Source organism: Lissotriton helveticus, chromosome 1_1 (genome assembly GCF_964261635.1).
Source record: "Lissotriton helveticus chromosome 1_1, aLisHel1.1, whole genome shotgun sequence".
Taxonomy (NCBI): Eukaryota; Metazoa; Chordata; class Amphibia; order Caudata; family Salamandridae; genus Lissotriton; species Lissotriton helveticus.
Genome location: NC_136057.1, coordinates 375,526,340 through 375,544,635, shown reverse-complemented (window position 1 = coordinate 375,544,635; position 18,296 = coordinate 375,526,340). Strand labels below are relative to the sequence as shown.

The window sequence follows — 18,296 nt, the reverse complement described above, 5'->3', positions numbered from 1 at the left end:
TGCAGAAATATGGGTGAGCTAATCCTCGCCTCCGTGTCCTTAATAGAATTGAAAATTCTTGTCACTTATGTTCGCAAGTTTTGAATTCTAAGTCAGGACCGGAGGCTCCGATTATGCTTGTTTAAAGCTGATCCACCACAACAGAAGCAATATTTACAATTGGCTTATAATAAAAAGTTTTGAACTTAGAATCAGATGACCAATCAGCGGCCTTCATGATGTCAATTAAAGTCACCCCCATAGAAAAAGCCTTGGAAGCCATAGCCTAAACGTGTTGAATGTGCACCAAATTTGGAAACATCAATACCAGCCTCATTCATGAGCCATCTCACCCAATGGGCCAACGTAGCTGGGGTCACAGGACGAAAAGGTTTCTGTAGAGCAATCAACAATTGACCCTGCATATCTTGACGAAAAGGAGCAGTACTCACCTCATAATCCTTAACACATTGAACCACACAAAGTTTCGGATTATTGGGAAAAGATGGATAGGTAACTGAAGACGTATTACACTTAGTGCGTATGGAGATAGCAAAAGTAACACCCTCAGGTGAGAAACTACGACCTGCTAGGTCCAACGCACGAATATCAGAAACGCGTTTGCATGAAACAAGACCCAATAACATAGTCAATTTCGCTGAAAGTTGCTTGCGGGATAAAGAAGAATTGGACAGCCATGCCTCCAAGAATCGCAAAGGATGCTCTCCAGCAGGCTTGCCATCAATAGTAATATGACCAGCGGAACTGGCAGAACGGAATTTATTAACTGTTCGATAAGCAAGACCGGATGAGGCGATAGAAGCCAGAAAATTCATGATCAGAGAGACATCCGCTGAAGCGGGATCCACCTCCCGTTGAGCACAACAACCACACCATTGTTGCCAAGCACCTGCATAACGTTTGTGTGTGTTGGGGGACCAAGCCTTGCTGATAAATCTGGTAGCGTCTCGCGAAAGGCCTGGGATTTGCCAGCGATCCCAGAAACACGCCATGCAACTAGGAGAAGATGACCTGACTCGATCAGGGCATGCGGATTGATGAGAGGGTCCAGCAAGAGATTCCACCACTAGGGAAGAAGGAGTGGCACTGCACAACTCATTTCCAGGAGAACTGGTGGTAACCAAGCTTGAGCCCTCCAGAGAGGAGTGATCAGAATCAATTCCGATTGATAACGCTTTGTGCGAGCCAGGACCCTGGGAATCATCATAAATGGGGGAAAGGCGTAACACAGGAGCGACGGCCAGGTTTGCAGAAATTCATCCGTGGCCAGGGCTTCCAGGTCTGGATGCCAGCTGAAAAACAGGGGAAGCTGAGTGTTGAGACGAGATGCAAACAGATCAATCTGGCACGGACCCCAAACACCAGAGAGAGAGAGCAGAACACTCAAGGGTGAAGCCTCCAATCGCTGAAATCCCGAAGATGTCGAGAGTTCCAATCCGCAATCTGATTGTTGCGACCGGGAAGATACTCTGCAATAACTGTGATCTTCCTCTGTAGACAAAAGTGCCAAAAATCCTTGGCGATTTCCTCCAAGATCTTGGACTTCGTCCCCCCCAACTTGTTGACATACCGAACCGCTGAAATATTGTCCATGCGGAGGAGTATGCAACAATTGGTCTGGCGAGGAGATAGACAACAGATCGCAAAAGACCCCGACAGAAGTTCCAGGCAATTAATATGGAGAGACAACTCCTCATGAGACCACCGGCCTCCCGTTGACATTTGACCACAACGGCTCCCCATCCCCATAGACTGGGGTCGGACTCTATCACCACCTCTGGGGATGCTCCGAACAGGGCTCGTCCATTCCAAGATTCCATGCGCTCCAACCACCATAGCATCTCCCACCTCGCTTCCTCTGAAAGAGGAACCAGATCTGAATAGCGAAGGCCTTTCTGGAGATGACGGATTTTTAAACGTTGAAGCGCCCGGTTATGAAGAGGGCCCGGAAAATCGCCTGAATCGAAGAATCTAACAGACCTCAACGACACACTCTGTTTGGATAAAACTAAATTAAACTCCCTCTTGATGGATCGGATCTTCTGATTGGGCAAGAGAGGGAATTGACCTGGAAACCCAGAAATTCTATTGATTGAGAGGGAAGGAAGACAGATTTCTGAGGGTTCACTAGAAAACCCAGAGATTGTAAAAGAGTGATGGACCATTCCAAGTGTGCCAACAACATTCGAGGGCAATGTGCCATTATTAGAATGTCATCTAGATAGATAATTAGACTAACACCCCGGGCTCGCAGAGATTCTACGACGGGCCTCAGAAGTTTCGTGAAGCACCAAGGTGCCGACGAGAGGCAGAACGGGAGAACTTTGTACTCGAACCAACTCCCCTGCCACTGGAACTGCAGGAACCGATGATGAGGGACCTAAATGGGGATTGATAAGTACGCATCCTTCAGATCGAGTCGGACCATCCATTCCCCTTCCCGAAGAAGATCTCTCAGAAGATGGATGCCTTCCATCTTGAAGTGGCGATAAACCACCCCTCCGTTGAAATCCTTGAGATTGAGAACTAACCGGGACCCGCCCCCTTTTCTCTGGACAAGAAAAACGGTGCTTGCGAAACCCTGAGGATGGCGAGAAGTCCGAAGAATGGCCCCTTTTTAGGTCTCGCCTAGACGAAAGCAAAAGCAAAGCTTTTGCTGTCTAGGGAGACTACTTATGTCGCCACTTTCCAGGGATTCCGGGGAATGTAGACAGCAGACTGTGACGAGCTTGTCCTCCTGGCGATTGTATCTCGTGAGCGCGCACGTCGCGTCGCCATCCCTGCTCTTCCCATGCACAGAAAGGCTCCCGCACGCATGCGCACATACACACCCCTTAAACATACACACGCGCACACAGACAGACAGACGCACGCACAAACACACTCAAACAGACACACACACGCGTACACCCCACCCCCACTCACCCCTCCTCTCACTCAACTTACCTGTTCTGGCGGTGCACGGCGGCGGCTCCTTCTCCCGGGTGGCGGTAGCGCTTTGCGGGGCTCTCTCACCACATGAGAGCCCCGCCTTCCCCATGCGCCCGGCCGCTCTTCACCCGGTCCCCCATCTCGGGACCGGGACTCAATGCGGAGCCTTCGTGGCTCCTCGGGCAGCTCTCTCTGTCTCTCGGCGCGATGGGGCGGGACTTCCGGTTGGGGCCGCGCTGGCATTTGCCGGCTTCCCAACCGCTTCCGGGTCGTCGCGGGCAGCGCGGCGGCCCGGCACAGCCATGATGCGTATGTTCACTTTCAACTTCAGACACCGTTTCTTGTTACCTTTTCTTGTCAAATCCAAATATGTTCCCAAAGACGAACATTTAAAGGTGCTGTGCAGGCAAATAAGGCGACGCAACGACAGGTAACGTGCGATGTGACTGTTTTTAAAACGTGTTTGTGTAGTAAAGATTAACGGCACCGTCCTGTACATGCTTTAATCTGGCTATGCCCAGATGTGCTGCTTAAGCCGCCTCACAAGCGTCCGCGCGCCCTTACCTGGCTGTGCTGACGCGGGAAGCCTGGGCTCTGCGCCGGGTGAGTCGTTCAGCCAAGTTACTCTTGAGTGGACCCGTCTGTAGCACAGCGCCGTTCACTCCTCGCAGCTCCTTCAGTGAAGACCTGGTCGCAGCCCCCCGACTCTCAAACCGTGCTCAACTCAGCTCATAAGGGTTATCCCAAATTCATGGCTTGTTTCGTTCATGGGGAATCTGAAAACTAGGTGTGAAAGGCTATGGCCGGAGTGACCTGGAGGTTAAGGCACGCCTTGCAAATAACTGGCGTTGTTCTGTAATAAATGCCTCTTCGAGGCGAGCGGCGTTTGTATGGGCTGAGTCCAGCTGGAAACTAAAGTACGCCCCCCTGCCTAAAACATCGCCCCTTCTAGGCAGATGAGAGGAAGCGCGAGCTTTTCATCACTTGAACTCCGGCAGCCAGCTGCTGCGAGCGGGCTTTTTATCGGATCATAAATGTGACCGTAATTTCTGTGATCGGCACTGAGAGCGCCAGAAGCACATCTCATTGGCAAGCCTATGCCAGCGACGTGAAAGCCACCCTCCCTGCCACGACTTCAGGCATCAGCACCGTCAGGTGAAAACATCAATGAAAACTAAACAGAAAGACGAAGTGGTGACGTTTGCAAATGGGCAAATATGCCGCACCTCTGACCCCGGAGCGCGGCTGCTGTGTTTACAGCATTTATTTTGATGAGGATTTGGAACAAATGTGTTTATGACAGCGCTGTGCTTTTTTTGTTCTGCACGCCGTGCCACCAGGGCTGCACTTAGCCTGCTTACTTACGCGCGGCTGAAATAATGATGTTTTCGCCCCGTGCTCATTGGTGTTTCAGTCAGGAAGAGTTGCGCGGAAGGTGCATATTTACAGTGGTTGGTTTATTGATCCCAAAAGTGACGTACACTTTCGCTATAGAACACTGATGTGAAACACGTTTATCTTAAGCTCGCTGCATCCTAATAAACACATCCTTAGAGGAAACAGAGAAATTGTCAACCTTTATCGACAGAGTGCAGAATATATATAACATATTAGTGTTCCTATTACATGCTGTACTGAACCACCACGATTTGTTTATTCGAAAATGTTCTGACTTTAGTTCCTTTTAAAAGAGAATTGTTGCTTCAAATGACCATATAGACATCCGATACCGGTCACGGTACATCCTGCACTTATTAACACAAGCGTTTGCAATGAAATAGGTCTCGCATTTACGCGAGTTTGAGCTATTGACATTGCAATTAACAATGGCTTTTATTTTTGTTTTGTTTAAAAACATAAATAAAAGGCATCGTTATTTACAATGCCAATAGCTTAAACTTGCGTAAATGCGAGACCTATTGCATTGCAAATGCTTGTTGTAGAAGGGAGTCGATTTCTGCTGAAATGAACTCTTGATCCTGTAGAGAAAAAACCAGGGGAGTCAGAGGATGGGACTGATGTTGGGAACTGTAGAACTCTATCCTGTAACCCTGGACAGTCTCTAACACCCATGCATCGCTGGAGATCAGATGCCCATTTTGTAGAAAAAATGTAATCCTGCCCCCTAAGACAACCTCCGAAGCCGAGATCAATCTCACCTGAAGTCGTGGAATCATGATGTCCTCCTTGGGTACCACCATAGCGTCCTTTTTTGTATTGACCTCTCCCTTTACGAGAGAGATAGAAGGAGGGTCTGTTATTGTAACCGGAGTCTTGACCTCCACCTCGTTGGGACTGAAATCCACGTTGGGTATTCTGGTTGGACCCGCGGCCGAATGACCGTCCACTATATCATCCGGCCCTACCAAAAACTGAGCGAAATGTTGTCCGAAGGGACGCTTGAGCCTTATCCAGCCCACTTAAGGTAGCAACAAATTTTGTTAACTCTTTCAGGAATGGCTGACCAAACAACAAGCCCTGAGCTAACGGGCCGGATTCGGACGAGGACAATCCAGCCAATTTGGGATCCAATTTAAGTAAAATGGAGCGAAGACGCTCACAGGACATTGCGCAATTGCCATTCCCTAGTTGACAAATAGCCCTCTGGGACATTCAATCAATTCATCCGGATCCACAATAGATGACGATTCTTTGGCCCGAAAACCCAAGTCTAAAATTTTCGTAAGAGGACCCAGCAAATCCAATAACTTATCTTGCAAGGAGCGCCATGCCCTGTCAATACCCTTTTTCGGGTCCTTAGCATATTTTTTAAGATATGTTACCATAGTAGGGTCTACCTCCGGCATGTCAGCCAATTTGTCTGCCAAGTCAGGACGCCGACATTCTGACCGAAGGCGAGCCCTTACTTCCTTCTCAAAAGGCTGACAAATATGTGCCTGAACATATTCCGTCACATCTAGGGACGAAAGCCAAGAGGAGGAGTTAGGATGCACAATATCAGTAGGCTCAAATGTGAGAAGCTGAGGATTGGCGCATCTACAAAATTTTCCTTACGAGCTTTCTTAGAAGGCGGAGGACCATCTCGATCTGAAGACGAGGTAGAGGATGTGTCATCATTTTCCGTCTGTGGAATGTGCAAGGCCAAAGCCTCCTTGGAGGATTTCCCACCAGAATGCTCACTGGATAAAAACTTAGCCAATTTTTGAAAGTCAGATTTATGAGGATTGTGGGGTGATTTAGATGAAGAAGCACGCTCTGATGTGGAAGGTAACCAGCCCTGTTGTAATTGGAGAGATGGCGCTTCAAGGGTGCTATTGCGCGAACTAACGCTTTATTTAAGGAATGTTGAACACCCTGGTCCAAAGCTTCAACTAAATCCTGCTCCATGGAACCAGAGGCTTCATCATCATAATAATATTCATCTTCCTCATAATAGTCTTCCATAATTACACAAAGTGTAACAAATAATGCCCACAGAGGAAGGAAAATGAAATTGCCAAAGGCAAATCTAAGCGGGAGTGGCAAACCCCAAAGCAAGCCAATAGAAGACAGGACGAACCTGACTGAAATAAATAAATAAAGAGTGGAGGGAGGGCTTGCTAAAAACAGGCCACTCTAGGCAATGCCCATGAAGATTATACAGCCCAAAAGCGTAATTCCTGAATTTTGGGCGTAAATGGGGGCAAGAAACGCAGGCTGTGGGCAAGAGCTGTGAAAAACTCTGCTCCGGCATTAATTCTCTGTTGCAGAGCGGAGATAAACAATCAAAATGGCCGCCGCACATGCGCGGTAATGGCCACCAGCAGATACACAATAGAGAAGACTACGCGAGCAGCGCGCAAGCCTCTCTGCCCCCAAAACTCCCGCTCCACTTGAAATAACTGGCGCGGGCGCAAAGCGCCCCAACCAGGGAGGTGAGCACACGCTCCCTGCAACGCAGAAATGAAAAGTATGCCGGAAAAAACAATGCAAGGAGCGCAAGAGCACCGAAGGAGCGTCGGACCGCCAGAACACCGCAGCGGCAATGCGCAAACAAGGAGCGAACTCTGGCAGCACCTAAAGTAAGCAGAAATGCAACAATGCATATACAGCAGTAACATACAAATTACAAAATCAGTAACGATGTAAATGTACTTAACTGGCTGCGGAGCAGCAAAGAAAGAGGATATGGTATTCTCTGTAGGGCGTTTTATACTAGGTTTGTCATGTGATACCCTAAGTACTCATGGCTATTGTAGTGTTATTTTTTCTTACTGTTTTCTAATTGGCTGCTGAGCATTTCTAATAAAGAAATGAGAAAGCATAATCGGAGCCTCCGGTCCTGACATAGAATTGGTTGCTGAATTATGTGCTTAGAGAGAATGTATTGTGTTAAGAAAAAATAGCAATCAACATTATAGTGACATTTTACTGTGCATTTATGTGTAAGAGGTGCATATGTACACCTGACACGAACACTTTGTTTTTCTAGGTAACACTTGGAGGAAATGTTTCCAAACCAACAAAACGCATCCCATATAAAGCGAAGTACTGTCTCCCTGGGAGACCTCTCACTCATTTTTCATGTAACTTTTTCAAATATAAAGATTCTTTAGATGAGATTGAATTGGAAACAATACTTTTTGTATTTCTGTATTATACTGCCAGGACCCCTTTGGTGGTTACCAGAGGCTCTGGTGCCAACCTTCCATTGTAGGTCACGCGGTTCCAGTCTGGTATACCACCAGCATTTTGGAGGCCCATTAATATTTAAGGATGGTTTTTTTTGGTTGAGCCTGGGCAGCGCGTGCGCTTTTTATTGAGGAATGGAATAAAAACTCCTGCCATTTCTCGCCCATCTTTTCAATTGACTCCTGTTACAGAGCTTTCAAAATTGTTGCTTTTCACTCGTGAATAGGTTTACTAGTCACTCCTTGGTACCGCCTTGTCTGCATTTGTAACCTCCCATAACAACTGTACTTTTTACTTGTGGTCATACGCGGTCTGCTTTATCTAGTCGTTGAGCACTATTTTCTTTCATGGTCATTAATGTAAAGAGCGCACGCCACCTTTAGCAATGGCAGCCTTTTTTTGGGTGGGTATTTGCAGCGCACTAGGCAAGCTTTCACTTAATGTACGTTGGCTATAAATATGCTCCATTCCTTGTCCCATCCCCCCGCTGCACGGACGCCCGCATGCTTTTTCTTCTTCACTATTTCAATTTTTGGTTGTTTTCAAGCGCCCCCTGTTGCACTTTTATATTAATAGAGACCACGTCCCTTTCTTTAGACAAGCCATGTCTAACGCAAGATCCGTGGCCGCAATTAAAGTGAAACCGCAGCATGCGCTGCTTTTACCCAAAAAACACTTGTCAATTTGACAAACAAATGGTTTTTTTGGGTAAAATCGCCCCATGCCGCGCTTTCACTTTACTAGCAGCCGAAGATCTTTCTTTAGACACTGCTCGTCTAGAGAAAAGGGCGTAGCCTCTATTAATGTGAAAGCGTGGCATGGGGCACTTATAAACACAAGCTTTTCCAATGCAAGTTTAAACTATTGGCATTGTAAATGGCAATGCCTTTTATTTATGTTTTTAAAATCAGCACATAAATAAAAGGCATTGTCATTTACAATGCTAATAGCTCAAACGCGTGTAAATACGAGACCTATTGCATTGCAAACGCTTGTTTTTTAATTACTGCCGGTCCCTCTCACTTAAAGCACTGGTCACACCTTGTTTTTGCATTACAACATTCGAACTAGATGGCGCCATTTGTACAGCACTCAACCGTTTGCGCTTAGCTCAGTACCGACCACCTACTGGCCCGCGATAGTGCTTCGATGGTAATTGACCAAAGGTAGCCTCTTGCGCTTCTGGGTGCGAGGTAGCAGCCATGCAGCGTTGTAATAGCGACACGTTGTGGCGAATCTGAGAATTGCATGTGTCGTATTTTCCGGCCAAGCGGGAATCTTGTCTTCATAGTCGACGGAGACCAGTCTCTGCACCTCAGAGGGCGAGTGAAACTTGCGACGTGACAGAGTGAGGTATATATATATTTGTATACTTTATATATTTTTATATTATATATATTAGTATATGTCTTGTCAGAGTCGTATTCCCAAGCCAGCCCCCAGCATATGGGTCTTTTTCCGACGAACCATCATTACATGCCAGGGCTTTAATGATCATGTATAAGTTCAGGTTCTCGTTGTATGTGAGTTTGGGTGAGGCACTTGTGTATCGAGTCCACGAATACAGTTCACTACCGAAAAGTGGCAAAACTTCAAATTAAAGTAGTGCAGGCACGGTCTGTTTTGAACTAACATTCATACCTTGGTCCAGTATGGCGTCGGGTTATCGTAACATGAAAACACCATATAACATGCTGCTGTTTCCCCTTTCACATGCAGGTCCACTTGTCCCACGTTTACCCCAACGATTACACCAGGCTGACTCACATGGAGAAGGATAACAAATGCTTCTATCAGGAGAACACGTACTTTATGAACAGGTAAGCCATCAGCCAGATCTTTTAGGCTGTTCCTAGAGAGCAGACCGGGTGTTACTTGGGAGTTGGGATGAAAGGAGGGTGGGCTGATGCAAATCAGCGTAGCTGTCGACCTGCCCCAGTCACAAGGGAGACTTTTAGCCAACACTACATTTTTATCTATTAGCACTAAGCATACTGGGACTTGTAGTATTATGCATGTAGGGAGAAAAGTGCCAGTTGTTACATTACAATCTTGACAAGTAACACCTATGAACTAGTGAGCCCTCTGATGTCAAAGCCCAAACATGCATTTCAGCATGGTAGTGTTATGTTAAATTGTTACATCTAAGGGAACAGCGATACCACACCAACTGTAATACTCATAACGCCATCCATATGATCACATGCCCTTTTAACAGCCGATACATTGGATTGACAATCAGTAAAGTGTAGACACGCAAAGTGAGCATAGGAGCATTATCCGACGAACCAGAACATCAATGAAACTCACAGCCCATTATGTTGAAATGGGGCACTCAGACCAAGATCTCAAATAGACTATAATTGAGAAAATCAAGGGGGGCATAGGACTGACCCACAGACTATTAGAAAAGGAGCAACGCTAGTTGTATAAACTCAATACGCACCCACAAGGGCTCAATGATGTGATCTCATAGGGCCAATTTGCTCTCTCCTGAGCTATCAAGGCAACCCTCACTCGCTCTGTTCCGTAGGGCCTTAAAGACCTGGCTTTTCTCGGAAGCGTATATGGTTCACTGCAGCGCTGGGATGCCTCCGGGTAACCACGCGCTATAGAAATAAGTATTCATTCATTCATATGTAAAGCCGACTGTGTCTGATGATGTGTTGGATGACCTGTTCTGGCGCCTTGATGCCCTTGGGCTAAGTTGCGCGGTATAAGATTCCATTCATTCATTCATTCATTCACATCTCACATGCTTGGATTAGGAACAAAAACAAAAAAAACATAGGAGGAGAGATGCGGAACAATTCTAGTTGCTTACTTGGTCCTGGTAAAAGAGCTACATCAATTTAGCTTGAAGGCCAGCTCAACAGTTACAGTGACAAGCTTAGTTTTATTTTTATCGATGTTGGAGTAACCGCTTTCCTGTTGATTGCAATTCCACCTTTAAATGATGATGATTTGGCGTGACACTTACACAACAAAACATAATTTGTATTCTGTTTGAAATCAGGTACTTGTATTCATATTCAAAGTCATAAGCACATCTTGACTATGACTTTATTCATCTGTGTCACAAAGGTGTGGAAAAATATCTGCTCCTTGTTGACAGAGTTCTTCACATGTGTGCTCCCCCGATCTTAAATCCCTGTTACCACTACTGAGGAGGACGCTACCACGATTAAGGTAAATGTAAGGGTTAGCATTAAGAGTCGGTTAAGATCATTTTTTTATTTAGTGGAAGGGATAGCATTGGTGTTAGGTCAAAGATGAGATAAATTAGATTAAATATGTATTTGTTGAAGAGGAGTTTGTCAAACCTGTATCCTTGATGTGGTGATAGTTAAATTGAGTGGACCTCAATATAGTAACATGCAACCTGTTTATATTGTATTGTATCATTTGTATAGCACCTACTACACCTGTGTGGGGCACTGGAGTGCTTTTCAACATGAACAGCAGGCAGATAGATTATTCAGCACCATTATTATTAGCAAATCAACACTTTTTTTACCAATCTTATTTAACTCTGCCCTCCATGGATTTGCATTAAACTGAATATATCAAGAGTATGCCGAACATAAGAGTATATCACATTTTGTGCCAATCCGTGATATTGTACCAAAGTTAAAAACATATCAAATATTTCTGACCACCCCCCTTCAAATTTGCTCTCCTTAATAGATCGTCACAAAACTTGACATACCAACAGAAAAGTAAACATGCTACAGATTTGCAAAATGTAAGGCAAATTGTGTGGAGGGTAGAGTGCATGGTACGGAATAGGATCAAATACCCCAACAATTCACTGAAAAAGACCCAAAGCTTAAAGTGAAGTTATGGTTAGCTTTTCTTAAAAGACCATAACATGCTTTTAATAAAACAGATATCTGAAATGTATTTGGGAAAAGTGTTAAAATGCAGTTAAGGCATTACGGTTCAGTAAACTGACCACAACTTGTGCCCCCCTCATGTACTACATGCTACCTCACCCATTACATCACTCATGGTATATTTAATGACATAATTCATGGCATCACTCATGACAGTGATGTCTGGATGGTGAGAAGCACAAAGTAACACTTATCATACAAGCAGGTTTGGAAATCGTTTTCATAAATCTTAGGTTTTCCTAAGAGTCTGGCTGATAGCACAAATCTCTGTCTGGGAAGACAATGGAATGTGACGACAGCTAAGGGCCAAAGTCTGTGCGATAAAACATCAGCTGGAAGTATGTGCTGGCCCTAGTGCTCTTTTATCTTACAAAGAGGGTTGTCTACATTATTTGTGACTGTGTATATTGTTGACATACCTCCATTAAATATCTTTGCAACACCGCTTTGTCTTCTATGCCTTCACGCTGATTGTAGTTGGTGGGGAAGGTCTTGGGGAACCTTTTCATCAGCTGGTTAAAGAGGCCTAGTGCTTGAACATCCATCCGTTGGGTCCATAGAGTGTCTGGTCTTTTCTTTCAGGTAGAAGCCATGGACTAACAGGTTCACCTGCCCTTTCAGAAGTGATGTCAGATCCCTGCCACACAGGCTGGGTCACCTCAGGCTTGCCCATTGAGAACCACTCCATTCTCCTCAGAGATCAGGCATTTCTCTCACTCCAAACACACCCAATTATGTAGTTTAATACATCCAAGGACAGGTCATCCGATCCAATCCAACAATAGGACCACACTGAGGCAGCCAGAAATCTATTACCTCACCAGTTATAACATCAGCCTCTCTTCCTTCAGTCGATATATTATCTGCTTCCACCTAGGCCCCCAAGCTGGTTTCTTTGCCTGGCACTCAGCAGAGAAGGTACCTGCAGTATACCTCCTGCACTAGCACCCACTCAATACACACCTGCAATGAATCTAAATGTATCTCATTTGCAGATTTAGCAGCTATTGTGGGGTGGATTTGGCCCTCCTGTACCCACATTGCACATGGCTGGTAGTATCCAGTCTACCACAACAGCTCTCAGAAATGGTGACAGCATTAATAGTCAATCAATCAATCAGAGCATTTATATAGCGCACTACTCACCCGGAGGGTCTCAAGGCGCTGGGGGGAGGGGGTCCGCTACTGCTCGAACAGCCAGGTCTTGAGCTGCTTCCTGAAGGCGAGGTGGTCCTGGGTCAGGCGGAGGTGGGTCGGAAGGGAGTTCCAAGTCCTGGCGGCCAGGTAGGAGAAGGACCTTCCTCCTGTGGTGGCTCTTCGGATGCGGGGAACGGCGGCGAGGGCGTGGCAGGTCGAACGCAGCTGGCGTTTGGGAGCGTAGAAGTTGAGGCGGCTGTTGAGGTATCCTGGTCCTCGGTTGTGTAGGGCTTTGTGTGCGTGGGTGAGGAGCCGGAAGGTGATTCTCTTGTTGACCGGGAGCCAGTGCAGGTCTCTCAGGTGTCCGGAGATGTGGCTGCGGCGGGGGATGTCCAGGATGAGTCGTGCTGAGGTGTTCTGGATCCGCTGGAGTCTTTTCTGGAGTTTGGCGGTGGTTCCAGCGTAGAGGGAGTTGCCGTAGTCCAGACGGCTGGTGACGAGGGCCTGGGTGACCGTCTTCCTGGTCTCGGTGGGGATCCATCGGAAGATCTTTCGAAGCATGCGCAGGATGTTGAAGCATGACGAGGAGACGGCGTTGACTTGTCTGGTCATGGAGAGGGAGGAGTCCAGGATGAAGCCCAGGTTGCGTGCGTGGTCTGTTGGTTTGGGTGCGCTGCCCAGGGCGGGGGGCCACCAGGAGTCGTCCCAGGCGGAGGGTGAGGATCCCAGGATGAGGACTTCCGTCTTGTCTGAGTTCAGTTTCAGGCGGCTGTTCGACATCCATTTGGCTACGTCTGTCATCCCTTCGTGTAGGTTGGCTCTGGCGGTGGCGGGGTCGTTGGTGAGGGAGAGGATCAGCTGGGTGTCGTCGGCGTAGGAGATGATGTTCAGGTTGTGCTGGCGTGCGATGTCTGCGAGGGGGCTCATGTAGACGTTGAAGAGTGTTGGGCTGAGCGAGGAGCCTTGAGGAACGCCGCAGATGACTTCGGTGGCTTCCGATCTGAACGGGGGGAGGCGGACTCTCTGTGTCCTTCCGGGGAGGAAGGAGGTGATCCACTCCAGTGCCTTCTCCTGGATTCCGACGTTGCTGAGGCGCTGTACTAGGGTACGGTGGCAGACAGTGTCGAAGGCCGCGGAGAGGTCCAGGAGGATGAGGGCCGCTGTTTCTCCGTTGTCGAGCAGGGCTCGGATGTCATCGGTGGCTGCGATCAGGGCGGTCTCGGTGCTGTGGTTGGCCCGGAAGCCAGACTGCGAATGGTCGAGGGAGCCGTTCGTCTCGAGGAAGGCGGCCAGTTGCTTGTTGACGGTCTTCTCGATGACTTTGGAAACGGGAGCAGCGAGATGGGGCGGTAGTTCTTGAGGTCGGTTGGGTCTGCTGATGGTTTCTTGAGTAGAGCGCTGAGTTCGGCGTGCTTCCAGCTCTCCGGGAAGGTGGCGATGTCGAAGGAGGTGTTGATGATGTCCCGCAGGTGGGGTGCGATGACAGCGTCGGCCTTGTTGAAGACGTGATGAGGGCAGGGGTCTGTCGGAGATCCGGAGTGGATGGAGTTCATCGTGCGGATGGTGTCTTCGGTGCTGATCGGGGTCCAGGCGCGGATGGTGGTGGTGGTGGGGGGCGGTGGTTCGGTCGTGGCGTGCGTAGGTTGAGTGCTGAAGCTGTTGTGTATGTCCGCGATCTTGTTGTGGAAGTAGGAGGCGAGGGAGTTGCAGAGGTCTTGCGAAGGGGTGATGTTGTTGTTTCCGGCGTTGGGGTTGGAGAGCTCTTTCACGATGTTGAAGAGTTCCTTGCTGTTGTGTGCGTTGTTGTCCAGTCGTTCCTTGAATGCGGTTTTCTTGGTGGCGTGGATCAGCTGGTGGTGTTTTCGGGTGGCGAGCTTGAGGGCAGTCATGTTGTCCGGTGTTGGGTCTCTGCGCCAGGTTTTCTCGAGTGCTCTGCAGTTCTTCTTGGAGCTCTTGAGTTCGTCGTTGAACCATGGGGCTTTCTTGCTGCCGGGTCTGCTCGGCTGGGTCTTCAGAGGGGCGAGGTCGTCTGCGCAGTCGCTGATCCACTTCGTGAGGTTGGTGGCTGCTTGGCTGGGGTTGGTTGTGCTGGTGGGGGGGGTTCTTGCTCAGGGAAGTTGCGAGCTGGTCTGCGCTGATCCTGTTCCAGCTTCTGCGGGGAGCCTGTTGCTGGTGATGGTGGAGCGTGGTCCTTCTGAAGTTGAAGTGGACGCAGCTGTGGTCCGTCCAGTGGAGCCCCGTGGCGTGGCTGAAGGCGATGTCCTTGCTGGAAGAGAAGATCGGGTCGAGAGTGTGTCCGGCGTAGTGTGTGGGGGTGGTCACCAGTTGCTTGAGTCCGAGGTTGGCGAGGTTGTCCAGCAGGGTGGTGGTGTTGCGGTCGTTGTTGTTCTCCAGGTGGAAGTTGAGGTCCCCGAGGAGGATGTAGTCGGCGGAGGGGAGGGCGTGCGGGCTGACGAAGTCGGCGATGTCCTCGCTGAATTGTGTGCGTGGTCCTGGGGGTCTGTAGATGAGGGTGCCTCTGAGGGTGGTCTTGGGGTTGACGTGGATCTGGAAGTGCAGGTGTTCGGCGGGTGCGAGGGTGTCGTCGGTGTTGGTCGAGATGCGGATGGTGTTCCTGTGGATGATGGCGATGCCTCCTCCTGTCTGGTTGGCGCGGTCCCTCCGGGTGATCTTGTAGCCCTCTGGGATGGCGATGGCGATGTCGGGCGCGGAAGAGGCGTTCATCCAGGTTTCCGTGAGGAAGGCGACGTCAGGGTCTGTGGTGTCGAGCAGGTTCCAGAGCTCGACGGCGTGTCTGTGGACGGAGCGGGTGTTGAGCAGGATGCACTTCAGGTGGGTGCTGCTGGAGTTAGGCTTGGTGGGAGCTGGTGTGGCGTGGGTCCGGTTGCAGGTGAACTTGCAGGAGTGACAGCTGAAGGGTCCGTGGGTGCGTCTCGGTGTGGCTCGGTAGCAACCCGGGGTTCGGCCGTTGTTGAGTGCGTTGAGTTCGGTGGCGTCGTAGGTCTGTCTGGTCGGCTTCCGGCGGTGGGGGCCAGGGGTCATGGCACTGGGCGCGGTCCAGGCGCAGACAGAGCAACAACGTGCTGTACCTCATGTATATGTGGCGGAAGTTAATCAAGATTGTGTACATTACTTGGGAATTACAAGCTTACATTTAAATTTTTTGGGGCACAGACAGATTGCGATTTACTCAGAATCACAGAATGTGAAGTCAGCCTAGCTCCTCAAGTCCCAAAGTCAGTAGCTCCAGCCACTAGGCCAGTGCTTCACAGACTTTCTAGAACTACAGCCCAATTTTAGGAACAACAAACTTTTTGTGATAAACCTAGCTTTAATGGACATGAGGCCGGCAATGTTTTTAATGTAACTAAAGCATTGAGTGATAGAGAACTGTCATTTACAGACAGCACACTTTCCATTGAAATGGTCACGAAGTTTGCACTGACATACAGTTTCACTGATAAAACTATATTGCACACAATAATAATGTCCGTAAATTGGGTTTCAGTGAAGCAAAGTGTCTTGATTTGTTTTGATCCTATCACACTCCCTGTATTGTAAAATAATTCACTTTACTTTTCTTTCACTGACTGCAAAGTGAGAGGACTTTGTAAACACCAATCCCCATGTTAAAAAAAAAAATAAATCAGCAGCAATTTGTTAGAAGACATAGCCTGATATTTGATATCTGCCATTGAAGCACAAAAAATGTGATGAGAAAAATACAAAATGTAAGACATTTTTTTGATAGCTTGAACTTTCGGGACCCACAACAAATCGTCTCCCGACTCACCAAGGGGTCACAACACATAGTTTGGGAAACACGTCACTAAGCTACATTGCCTCTCTATTAAAGCACTTGTGGATTGTAATCTTTCACCTCCAAACTGTAGATGCAAGCGCTTGTACAGATGCATCAGTTGAGCCCGGATTCTTTCAAAGCTTTATTACTGCTACTTCTGCCAGAAATCAAAGAGTAAGGGAAATTATTCAGTTGACCTACGCTTGGAGAAGATGAAGTACATAGGGATTAGCCCAACAGTGGTAATCTGGCCGTACTTTTACATTTGCACTGAGTTATTAGTAATCCCCCGAAGCCCAACACAAGTTCCAGTAAGTCTCCACTAATGCAGTGAAACGTGATTGAATTCATTGAAATGTTTGAATTATTGACAATGGATCCAACAATGGCCAGGCTCGCATGGAAGCTCATCATTTATTTGACATGGAATGAAGTTCTTTTTTTTAAGGTTGGGTGAATGATCTCCTGCTTTAATAATTAATGTGTCTTCCAGTACTGTCCCTTTGATGTCACTTTTCTTTCTTTATTATCCTGGAAAGATAATAATATTAGCTCTTCCACATGTTGCCTACCCATGACTTTTTGTGGAGGCCACTTTTAAATTACTCTTGGTCCAGCCAGGCCTTCCTGGAGTGCCGCATGTCTATGACTTCTCAAGCTTCATGATGAGACTGTGTTGTCAGGCTTAGGGTCTTGCTAACAGCAGCTCGCTTTTACTGTCTTGGTCAACTTCAAACCCAACACTCTGTTTTACTTTGCTAGGATTGGGTTTAATAAATACATGAAAATGGATCGTCCTGAAAGACGAAGTGGAGAAATTGAAGCCAATCGAGAAGAACCAGGTATGTTGCAAAATAACCAGGATTTTGCCATAACTTCACTTTCTGCTAACCTTTAAATTGCCACCAATAGAGTAAGTGTGTTAAGAAACGTACATGGCATGCACATGTGTGACGCAACATCTCAAAGCACTGGAGGTTCCTCATACTAAATCTTGTGGTCTCTAGCTGCAGTTGAATGTCACTGTTACAAATAGAAGACCGATATCCCCTCTAGGTTTAAATTTTCTCTCTGTAAGTGCTCTAACCTTAAGATTGAACAATTTTCCAAACTCGTTGAAGGACATATAATATCTGAAACAATAGTGCCAGGTCCTTTTTCAGGAAACTCTTTTGCTAATTTTGCTCTCACTCACCATCTTTAGCTGCAGTCAACATGATTTGTGTAAAATGCGTCCCTTATTAAGAGAGCATATTGCAACCAGATCATACAGCACATCACGTTTGGCCACGCAAGGGGTATGGAAAGTGTTACATAAATACTAACCCAACCCAATGCCACAAGTGTATCTTTTGGTGGAATGAAGGGTGAACGAGGACTGTGGCAACCAAACCCAGTATCACATTTTCTCAGTATGGATTTGTCGAGACTAAACTTGTTATATGTTACTTGTGTGTGCAGAGGCAGAAAGTGGGGGGAGGGGAGTTCAGTCAGAATGAGAAGAATATTGACTCGTCGACTGCTCTCTCGGGATAAAAACTGGAATGTAAGTCAGTCATTTGCTTGACATTTTTTTGGCATTAAGCAGTTGCCGTTGTGGGTCGCCAGTGTCGGATATCTCTCCCCAGGGTAAATCCCCACTGTATCCCAGAGAGAATAGCTATTTATATCTTTACGTAGTGGAGCTGATTTGCATTTTGAGTTGCACTTTGAGATTAATCTGGACATAAGCTACCAACAACTGTGGAACTGTTATTGATATGCCGAACACTTCTCACCATGGACCGTCCATTCCCAGTTGAGTGACTGTCTTTTTTTCTGCTCGGTGCAAAGCAGTTGAGGTGCTGGAGGTTAACATTAAGTGCTCAATAAGATCTGTAAATAAATGACATTTGAGG

General features: G+C 47.4%; 1 protein-coding gene across 2 annotated transcripts in view; it reads left to right on the top strand.

Annotated features, from left to right (window-relative positions):
• B4GALNT3 (beta-1,4-N-acetyl-galactosaminyltransferase 3) overlaps positions 1-18,296 on the top strand; it is a 751,466-nt gene that overhangs the window by 627,980 nt on the left and 105,190 nt on the right. For both annotated transcript variants that reach the window (XM_078673705.1, XM_078673706.1), the window contains 2 exons: positions 9,283-9,383; positions 17,161-17,240. In XM_078673705.1, coding sequence (XP_078529831.1) covers positions 9,283-9,383; positions 17,161-17,240 — 181 coding nt within the window. The remainder of the gene's footprint in view (positions 1-9,282; positions 9,384-17,160; positions 17,241-18,296) is intronic.